The 11293-nt window shown below is 40.6% G+C and overlaps 1 protein-coding gene across 1 annotated transcript in view; it reads right to left on the minus strand.

Annotated features, from left to right (window-relative positions):
- The window catches only part of adgrv1 (adhesion G protein-coupled receptor V1), a gene marked incomplete in the record, with an annotated part of 123624 nt that overhangs the window by 51802 nt on the left and 60529 nt on the right, over nucleotides 1–11293 (minus strand). The window contains 9 exon segments of the mRNA XM_014012531.1: nucleotides 3617–3717; nucleotides 3932–4092; nucleotides 5662–5801; nucleotides 5940–6186; nucleotides 6284–6456; nucleotides 7181–7588; nucleotides 10054–10296; nucleotides 10412–10583; nucleotides 10741–10858. Coding sequence (XP_013867985.1) covers nucleotides 3617–3717; nucleotides 3932–4092; nucleotides 5662–5801; nucleotides 5940–6186; nucleotides 6284–6456; nucleotides 7181–7588; nucleotides 10054–10296; nucleotides 10412–10583; nucleotides 10741–10858 — 1763 coding nt within the window.

Consider the following 11293-nt stretch of genomic DNA (forward strand, 5'->3'; position numbering starts at 1 on the left):
TTGCAAAAATGCTCCAACTCTGTCTGATTGTGAGGGCATTTCTTGTGCACAGCCCTCCTAAGATCATTCCACAAATTTTCTATGGAATTCAGGTCTAAACTCTGGTTGGGTCATTCCAAATTTTTAATCTTCTTTATGTGAAGACTTTTTTGTTGTTGTTGATTGGGTCATTGTTGTTTTGAATGACAAAGTTTTTTCTTCACCTTCAGCCTTCTAATAGAAGCCTGAAGGGACTGGGGGCCTCACTTGGCGGGCTGGACAGACGTCACTGGTCCTCGAGCCACTAGTTGCCTATATCCAAATGAATACACTACAAAGACAAGACATTTAACGTTCAAATTGATAAACTATATTAATATAAACTATAATAATATTCACTAATTTTGAATTTGATGACTGTGACACGCACCAAATGAGTTGGGACAGGGGCAACAAAAGACTGGGAAAGTTGAGGAATGCTCAAAAAACACAGATTTATAGCATTCCACAGGTGAACAGGTTACAGTAATTGGAAACAGGTGAATGTCATGATTGGGTATAAAGGGAATGTCCCTGAAAGGCTCAAGCTTAGGTTATAGTTGACGCGACGCACAGGCGCGAGGGGGTTTGCGTCAAAAGTTACGCAATTGCGGCGTCTCCGCCCCCGCACATCGGCCCCGCGTTGTGTCCTGACGCGTGGTCGTGCACCTCCGAAATTTTGAAACTCCACAAAGGCTGCGCGCCACTCGTAGCGAAGGTGCTCTCGCTGAACAGGTCCGAATGTACCGGCATCTGTATGATCCCTCCATGAGAGATCATAAAGACAACAAGATGGCACAAAACTCATGGAAGGAAATAGCAACGGCTTGAAAGAAAGATAAGTTAATAGGCCGGACGACATGGAAAAATATTTGCGACTGGTTTGTGATCCTGGTGGAAACAAACCAGTGTTGCTCTCTCAGTTCGTGAAGCACAGAGAAACAGATAATAGGGAAAAAGAGGTAAATGTGTTTATTTGTTATGTGTGACGTCAAGCGTTTCTTCTTCTACACTCTTCCCGACTACTTTTCCGCTGGTTTGGCACCGTACTGCCATCTGTCGGTGATGGAAGAACAGCGATAACATGAACGTCAACTATGTTTTCACACAGCTTGCGGCTCAGGAGTGGGTGCACTCCGCAGAGCTTCCGCGACAACCCGAAGTGCGACTATACCCAACCTTTAGTCTCTCACAAGCAAGGATGGGGCGAGGTTCACCACGCACAACTGCGTGAACAAATAGTCCCAACAGTTTAAGAACAGTTGTCGATGTACAACAACAACGAATATAGGGATTTCATCATCTTCAGTCCATAATATCACCAAAGAATTTAGAAAATCTGGACAAATCTTATTGGCATCAAGGCAGAAAACCAACATTGAATGCTGAAACCTTCGATCCTTCAAGCAGCACTGCATTTAAAGGGGCAATATTATGTGTTTCTCAGGCATATATTTAAACACTATACCATAATAAAGTATCTACGTCACCTTTAGTTGTTATTAAAATGCTGTTTTTATGTTTAAATAGAAAATAAACTTATCTTCTCATCACTTCCTCCTCTAAGCGCCTTGAAATTGACCTCTGTCTCTTTAAGAACCACCTTCCACTTCTGTCCCGTCCCATTTCAGTGAGTGGGGGGGGGGGGTGGTCGTGCGTGCTATGATGCAGTTTACTTGGCATCTGAAAATACATTTCCTCAAAGGTATTTTGAATCTGAAGAGAGCTTCGCTGAGTGAGAAGTATGTACGGTAGTGTTAAGAGCAGCAGACAGTTTAAGTTTCACTTTTACTTTGCTCTGTCACTGCCGAGAGCCTGCAGGAGTCATGGACGGAGTGCTTGAGGTGGGGGTGGGGAGGTGTGCTCCGTGATGAGGAAGCTCAGCTTAAAGACACGTCCCAGGGGCGTTTCTGGTACCAAAAGGCGTTTCTGGTCCCCACCTGTCGTTTTGCTCCTCAGCATGGCTGCCTAAAAATGCTGCAGGATTTCTCAAAAATGCATGAATGAGTCAAAGCAAGGCTTTGGGCATGTTTTTTATGAGAGTATAACATTATAACATGACATAAAACTCAAAAAAGTTGATTTTACATGATATTGCCCCTTTAAAATCCAACATCATTCTTTAACAGAGATTATCACATGAGCTCAGGAAGACTTCAGAGAACCATTGTCAGTGAACACAGCTCATCTCTACGTCTACAGGTGCAAATTAAAACTCTACCATGCAAAGCCAAAATTATACAGCAACAACAGCCAGAAATGGACTGAGCATGTGTTGCAGGCATCAAATTCAAAATGAGTGAATCTTAAAACAAATCAATAAAGTTTATTTGTTTGAACATCAGATATCTTGTCTTTGTACTGTAGTGTATTCAATTGAATATACTTGTTGAAAAAGTTTTGCAAATCATCACACTCTGATTTTTTTTACACACTGTCCCAACTTCATCAGAATTGGGGTTGTAAAAAAACATTTTACTGGTCAGTTGGTAAAAAAAATATTGAGTTTTACCAATGAAAAAGAGTAAAGAGTGCAAATGAAGTCAGTTTGATTTGGAAAAACTGTATGAGGGCTGAACAGTCAACAAGACTTTGTCAAGAAATTTGGTTCCAGTTCTCAAAAGTTGTTTTTTTTTTTATAAAACATCAACATTTGGTTTGACAGTTATATGCCAGTTCTGAGAAAAATGGAGACATGTTGCAATTGATCTGTTGCATTTAGCACATCCTACATCTGAACTGTTCATGGCACATTGATGCACATTCAGTCAGAGCTTCAGGCGTGAGCCTGCATATTCCACCCAGTGTTAGAAACCACAAAAATACACATTTCTAAATCTTTACATTATCTTATGATGAAGGAGTACAGTGGAGAACAGATGATGAAAAACAACAACATGGAATTTTCCATCCAAAAATCACTTCAGGTTTAGGGGCTATGCTGGGCCATAAACAGGTCAGGTCTGAAGTAGCTTAGCCCCCAAGCCTCTGTGTTTGTCAACCAAAGAGAGACATGGTGGGGGCGGGGTGGGGGAATCAGTGGAAAATTACCAATCCCGCACTCACTCACTCACTCACTCACGCACAGACGCACACACACACACAGAGACACACACGGAATCAGAAGCCGTCCAAGGGGCCAACCCAGGGCTACATTTCTACCTCACTCGATGGTTATGAGGCAGCTTGCGTTTTTATTGGGAGGGGTGTGAGGGGGACGCATGGCTGCGTTGTCGGGACGCAGCAGCCCGCAAAGCTATGCATACAAAGACATCTGATGGTGTGTGTGTGCTCACGTCCCTGCACATTTCCAAGAAAATACCGGAGACGTGTCCAGCGGGGTCGAATAAGCGATGGGCGAGCAGCACGCACGTGTGTGTCTGCGTGAGCGTGTGTTTGCACTTTCAGTAAGTGTTGCGTGCGTTTTATGCTTTTTGAATCTGTAATTATAAATGTACATCAACAGGAATTGGCGTAATTTATGAAATAAATCCATTTTCCGCAATTTTCACACATTTATCCATCCATACTTTGTCTTCTTAGAAAACTCTGTACCAAAGTTTACTCAAACAAAAGAACTTCCACAAAGCTGTATTACCTGGGTTCCAAGGCAGCCCACCATCATGTGAGTGAGCAATTTGGCAGCAAACATGGGGGAACGGGAGCACAAGACATGGGATATGATGGCCAATGCAAACCCTGAGGAAAGAAATAAAAATAAAACATGGATTTAGTCTTATTAATTAAAAGAAACAACAGCAAAAAATGTTGAAATTATTAACCTCTTTTTATTGCAGAGAAGAAAATGTATTTAATTCATTTTGGATCAAACTGAAAACAAAGGCAAGTGATTTGAGGGCAAACAGGAGAAAAGGAAAGAAGGAAGAAAATCACACGAGGAGCGTTTTTGTACCTGAGATACAAATAAATCCTGATGTGTAGAAGGCCTCGTTGTAGGACGCAAGCAAGGCAAACTCTGCGTGGGCTGCATAGATCGACAAGTGGGAGCAAGCACACTCCACGTAAGTCCCACTTTCCTTCACAACTCTGCAGTACCGACCATCTGATGACCAGCTGGAGGAGAAAGGAGACAAAGCAAGGTGAGACAATAAAAGATAAAAAAAAAAGTATTTGCAAACTGGATTCTGGAGTTTTACAAACTTTCATCCAACTTTGTCTCAATTTTCCAAAGATGTGGCATGATTTTAATAAGAAAGCACAGAATTGTGAAAATAAAAAAACCTTTTCCAGAAACTGGGATTTCTTATCTTGGGAACATGTTGCCAGAAAAATGAGCAGCAATGCAGCCTTCTTCCTGTTTGTGTCAAACTTACTGGAATAGTTAACACATCTCAGCTGCTGTTTGCTCTCCTTCGATTTACTTTTATAATCAGTATTTTCTCTTTTCCTTATCTAAATAGCTGCACTGACCAAACCAAACCTGCCAATTTTTAACTTGTAACAACGCGTTTTGGCCAATTCCTCATTCCACGCCCCAGCAATGTCCTCAACAAACAGACCCTGCGTCGGAGTGCAGACGACTGAATGTACAGACGTAAAATCAGAAAGGCATGAGAACTTTGATGGCTACAGCGAGGCCTTACTGACAGACCAAACTTGGACTTTTGCCTCTCACTGAGCAAACAGATTTTTAGTCAAGTGTGAAGATGACAAATAGAACTTAGCAAAGGTTTTATACAACTCCTGAATATTAGTACAGAGACAGAGGGAGGTTAGTAAAATAAAAAAGATTTAATGCGCACACACTGGTTTTAAAAAAAAGCCGAAGGCAAGGCAATGGAACAACCAGCTAATACCAGAAAAAACATCAGTTTTTTGTGAGTGAGAAAACATTTCTTAAAAAACTGAGGCCAGAATAAAATAAAAATAAAAATAATTAAAACCCTAAGGTGTTTCAAAAACATGCCATTCTGAGTCTTTTGAATTTGCAGAGGGAAACCACTGTACATCACACTCCAAACCTCGGCTATGACTTCCACTCCTTCTGTTTCAGCTGCTTCAAACTGAACGTCAAAACTCAAAGCAGTCTGTTTTCATCAGCAGTTACACAGCTTGGTTCCAGTACTTGGTCTAATGTTTTATATCTTTCTTAGGAAATCCAATGTCATTGTCAACATCATTGCCAGTCTTAAATTTTGATTCCCAGAAAAGTTAGAAATTCCGAGGGTCATGGGCCAGTTTAATGCTTTACTCAGGAGATAGTTCCCAAAAGATGGATCATTAACAACAGTCGAGTATTGATCTGCTGACAAAAGAAACATAGGGAGGTGAGGGTAACACTGTCAAATATGTTTCAGTGTGCTGAGTGATAGTTTGAGCTCGGTTTGCTGTTTATTCTAGTGTGAACTGTCGGGTTTGGCTTGTTTAAATGACATTAACCTGATTCATTATTATTGCTCAACTGTTATTGATTGCAATTTGTGCTGAGGGTAGGGTTAGGGTTGGATCTCTCAACCCACTTATTCCCCCACCAAAGAAATAAATAAAAAAATTGACCTAAAGACAGCTGAGGTACAGTAATTTTGTTGTTATACCAGCACATCAGTTAAAAACTCTTGAAACTGTGTTGAAAAAAGGCATGTTAAAATCCACATCTGACAAAGGCTGTTTTTGTGTATTAACCTTGCAGTGGTCTGATTCCACAAAAGGCACGCAGACTCTCCTGGTTTAACTTGCTGACCAGCAGAGTGAATACGATATATCACCTCAGTGCCATCTTCCAGGGGTCGTGATCCTCTCTCCTGGAGACTGACTGAGAAAACCTACAAACACAAACAGCAGCAGGGGAGAGTTCAGTTTAACAGGCTTTTTATTCAAGTGCAATACTGCCATCTGATGTTCAAACAAGCTAGTTCCTTTAAATAATAATTAGTGTACAGTATCACTCCTAATGCTCCTACCTTCCCACTGATGGCTGTGTTGGTATCATTGGTGAGAAACCAGTGTTCAGTTCTGAACTCGGTCTGCTGGATCCTGCTGAGGTTTCTACAGTCTGGAGTTAAGGCTGCTGGCACCGGCAGCAGGGTGTCTGGAAGCTGGAAGAAGTCTGAATTCTGTCCTCTGAACCTATGTCCATTTATTTGTGTGGGGTACCATTGGAAGGCAGAGATGGTCATAAATGGACAAGTTTCCAGAACAATACCCATGCTGGTGAAATTACACAAAAATATTTAGTTAGTGGCTTTTATCTTTTAGAACCTTTATATTTTTTTTAGTTGTTGTGATCTAAAATCTTGAAACTTACATCTCACATTGTCTGTGTGTGAGCAGAGAGAATGCGTATCGCTCTGTGACCTCGGCAAGGTGGCTGAGGCCGCGAGTGTCAACTCGACTGGGATTGGACAAGGCACATAACAGGTCATAGGTCAAATTCCGGCTGCTGTCATGTAAAGGAGTCTGCTCTGCTTCTGTGAGCACCTGGCTCAGGAAAAAAGTATAAAATCAGAGAAAAATTACATATCTGTCAGATATATATATATATATATATATATATATATATATATATAAAATCATATTTTTATTCCTTTAATTTTCTTAAATGTTACACCTTAATGCAGATTTTCTGATTTTTATTGTGCAATAAAATGTACATTTCTTTATATTCTCTCCCTTCTCCCATTGCATATATGTTACAACTCATCCTAAAAGTTGAGTAATTCATTTCTTCTCAACACAGTTTGTTATATCAAATTTCAGTGTTGTTGCCTTTTGCTTGGAGAATAAGCTGACAGCTGTGTTCATGTTGAGTGACAAGTGAACCATTTACAGGTGACATTTGAACACTTCAGAGGATGTAACATATGCTCTTTAGATGTAGCTGAACTACAGCACTACTGTGACTTACAAGCTTTAAATGTTACCCTTTTACAAACAATAAAGAAAGATCATATTATTTTAGCCTTAAGCGCTGTAAGTAAAATGGAAAAATATATATTTTTGTCAATTATATCATATACTTTCCAAAGTAAAATAAGAGTTTTATGGGAAAATTTTTTAAACAAATTATATTCAAGCTTGACATACAGTATATGACATTTAGTCTAATCCTTAAAAGGTCTTGTTTACATATTATTGATGACTAAGTATTTTTATTAGGTGTTGAGCACATGTATTTTTACTATCTTCATACTAGTACTCTTACCTTCCGCAGACCTTCAAGCACAGCGGTCATCTGCTCTCGAGTGAGGGGTACGACTAAGTTCCCCTTCATTCCTTGCAGCGCTGCATTCAGCACAGTTTGGTTAAGAGGCTGATGCAGTTGGTCCAGTAAGCCCCACACAGATTCACTGGCTGCGTTAGCCACCAGCGTCACATTAGCCAGGCCAAACCGCGAGTGAATGCCGGCTCCCCCCGAGGGATCGAAGAGCTCCACCTGGAAGCGCTTCGGCGTGGGTGAAGCCGAGCCGAGGTCAGGTGTCAGGTAAATGTCAATTGACGCGATCGGGCTCCCCACTTTAAAGGTTACTTGACCCTCCTGTTTAGGAAAGTCCATCCCGGCTTTAGCAGGCCAGATCACGTAGGGACCCACAGTGTCTTCTTTGGTGAGCTCCTAAAGGGAAGATGAACCATGTTTTGAGGTTTACTTACGTAAAAAGGCAACATGACTATATTTTATGTTTCATTCATTTATAACATCATCTGGTAATAAAACAGATTTTACTAAAGCACAAGTTTGATGTGTTTAAAATGATCACTTCCATGTTGTTGAGTGAAGCTGACTCGTGTTGTACTGTTGTGTTGAAAGCTTCAGTGAGGACTGATTTAAACTGTTCAGGAACATCTACAGAGATGAAAGCACACAGGTGTGGGTCTCTGTGAGGTTTCTGAGTTCTGTTGAGAGCACAAAACCCTCTCACTTTCATCTCCGGTATAAAAACAGTCAGTGGACACTGTGTGCCATCGATCAGAGTGCAGACATCACAAACTAACAGCTCTCAGAGGAACAGAACCCCGCAGAGAAACCATGGAGGTGAGGAGGAAACTGCCAGCTCTTTGGATTTTATAAGTCCTGAAAAATCAATGCTTTTATTATGCAAGGACAACATGGCCTGAAAACAGCTGTGCTGCTTTTTCCCTCAATAATAAAATGTATGCGCACATTAATAAAAATAAAAATAAAAACTTAAGGTTAATGTTTTTTTTTTTATTTAAAACATGGCTCAGAAAAGAAAACATTTAACACCTGTTTTGGTATTTGTTAAAGGGGCAATATCATGTAAAAACAACTTTTTTGAGTTTTATATCATGTTATAATGTTATACTCTCATAAAAAAACATGCCCAAAGCCTTGCTCTAGCTCATTCATGCATGTTTGAGAAATCCTGCAGCATTTTTAGGAAGCCATGCTGAGGAGCAAAACGACAGGTGGGGACTAGAAATGCCTTTTGGGACCAGAAACGCCCCTGGGATGTGTCTCCAAGCCGAACTTCCTCATCACGGAGAACACCTGCCCACCCCGCCCATGACTCCTGCAGGCTCTCGGCAGTGACAAAGCAAACGAGTGAAACTGAAAGTGAAACTTACACTGTCTGCTGCACGTAACACTACTTCTCACTCAGTGAAGCTCGTTTCAGATTCAAAATACCTTTGAGGAAATGTATTTTCAGATGCCAAGTAAACTGCATCACCCCCCTCCCCCCCCTGAAATGGGCGGGACAGAAGCAGAAGGAGGTTCTTAAAGAGACAGAGGCCAATTTCAAGATGTTTAGAAGAGGAAGTGATGAGAAGATACGTTTATTTTCTATTTAAACATAAAAACAGCATTTTAATAACAGCTAAAGGTGACATAGATTCTTTATTATGGTATAGTATTTAAAGGAGACCAATTATGGGTCCTAGAAATTTTTATGGTATGTCTGTGGGCTATCCAGATCATGTTCATTCAATTTAATGCACAAAATAATTCTCAGAAAATAAAATTTTCCATTTTCTAGTTCTGCCTGCTCTGACTTCCGTTCAGAAGAGCTGTTTATGTTAATGAGCTCTGTTGGTAACGCCCTCCAAAATTCTGTTGACATTAACTCCGCCCTCCAAAGCCAGCGTTTACGTTAGCATGACTAATAATAGCAGAAGCTCCGTTGTACAACCATATGAGAGACCCAGAGGCAGAGTCGTGGTCGCAGCTTCTTTCTTTTTTTTTTCTCTCCCTCCTCTGCTCTGAGCTCACTCTGCATGCTGTTACCAGAGCAGGGAGCAGCAGCAGCAGTGAAAACACCTCAGAAACTCAAACAAATAGGCTTTAACAAGGCTTTAATAAGCTAAACAATAGAGGTACATGAGAAAACGTGTTCATAACGAACAAAAATAAATAAATAATTAAATTGTGTCCATGCCATTCTTGAACCCTGGTCTCCCACTCTCTGCTCCAACACTCTATCCAATGCCCTATTGGAGGCTTGTCAAGAAATGAGCTGCGCATTGCACAACACCACGGTGAAGGCTTTTTATACTGAGGAGGAGGAGTCTCACCCGGGGGTTGATAGGTAAGGGGCTGAACGCAGGTTCCGGTGGGTTGTCGTACGGCTTGTGACATCACAAAATGACGGAAGTATAAAACTTGTCGTTAATATACATTAAAAATACATTTACTTACAGTAAATATGCCCCTGGGTGCATTTTTTTGGTCCTAGGACTGTTTTTTTAAGAAGTACATACCCAAAGTTGAGTAAAAAAAACTTTAAAAAGTGAATTTTGCATAATAGGTCCCCTTTAAATATATGCCTGAGAAACACATAATATTGCCCCTTTAAAGAAAATAAAATCCTCAGGCTAAACTTTGGAAAAATCTAAGTCATGACTGAAAATAAAAAGTCTTGCTTTACAGAATGAGACTAAAATGCCATCTCTATTAGCTGATGTATTAAAATAGTTCCTTTATTTTAAATCCAAACATCAGTATTGGACAAAAATAGTTTGAACTATGATTTCAAGATGCTTGTCTCTTTTCTTTGTGTTTATTTTGGTGCACCTCTGCAGTGTGCATGTAACACGTCAGTTTTCTGACCGCGCTCTTACCACCGTGCGATATTGTACAGTCACAGCTAAAGCGGTGCTCCCTTGTCTGTAGAGCTGCAGGCTGAGCCTCGTGGCCGTCAGAGTAGCGACGGCCAGTCTGTGACCCACAGTGAAGAGCACGACGCCTTCTGGACTGTCGCTCTCTGCCAAGGTGACGTTGGCAAAACGAGCGCTCCCGTTGATGGAAGCTCCAGCACCCACTTGGTAAATCTCCACCAGGAACCATGCTTGGTACTCTGGTTCCTAAAGCAAAGCAGATTTGTGATGTTTATAATTTTATTTAACACATCTCAGAATTCAGAACAATTAGAAAAGAACTGCAGTGATGCTTTTGCTGAGCGTCTCCTCACTCTCTTACCTCATCATCCAAGACCTGAAGAGTGAAGGCACATGTGATCTCCCCTCGCCTACAGATGGCTGTTCCTGATGTCTGCACAAGCTGCGCGGTCAGGTCGACTCCATTACTGATAAGGCTTACTGAGTCTTTGCTGAATGTAGCTCTCCAGAAGACCTGCAGATCTTCAAAAGCCCTGAGCATTTGGACACAATTTACATGAAGTAAATACAAATTGTAAAAGAAAAATTAGGGTGGCAGCTGATAATTCACCCAGTCCTGGACAAGAAAGTTTTAGCACCCTAAAATATTAACTAGAAGTAAATAAACATCCAAACAAATCAAACTATTACCTGTTTTCCTGCCTCTGTAGGTACAGCAGAGCAGTTCTGTTCACTGAATCCTCATGGAGAACTTGGCCCATCAGAGAGTTAAAAGTAAATCCTATTATACCATTCTGGAAGTCACTCCCTGAACAAATGGAAGCAAAAACAAAAGAAAGCAGTGGGAAATATAATTAGAGTTATTTTGAAGTTTGAATTGTATAAACTAGTATCCTGTATCCTAACCTAAACTATCTCATTTAGATCAACCTGAACTGCAATGACTATAGCAGTGGCACTGTTATGTTGTTTGTAACTGCAGCTGGATACAAAGTAGAGTAGAGTAGAGTAGAGTAGAGTAGAGTAGAAGGAAAGGCAAGTAAAAGTAGAATAGAGTAGAGTAAAATGAAAGTAAAGTAAAAGTAGAGTAGAGTAGAGTAGAGTAAAATGAAAGGCAAGTAAAAGTAGAGCAGAGTAGAGTAGAGTAGAGTAGAGTAAGATAGAGTAAAAGTAAAGCAGAGTAAAGTAGAGTAGAGTAAGGTAGAGTAAAGGTAAAGTTAAAGTAAAGTAGAGTAGAGTAAGG

This window comes from Austrofundulus limnaeus, unplaced genomic scaffold (genome assembly GCF_001266775.1).
Source record: "Austrofundulus limnaeus strain Quisiro unplaced genomic scaffold, Austrofundulus_limnaeus-1.0 Scaffold92, whole genome shotgun sequence".
Classification (NCBI taxonomy): Eukaryota; Metazoa; Chordata; class Actinopteri; order Cyprinodontiformes; family Rivulidae; genus Austrofundulus; species Austrofundulus limnaeus.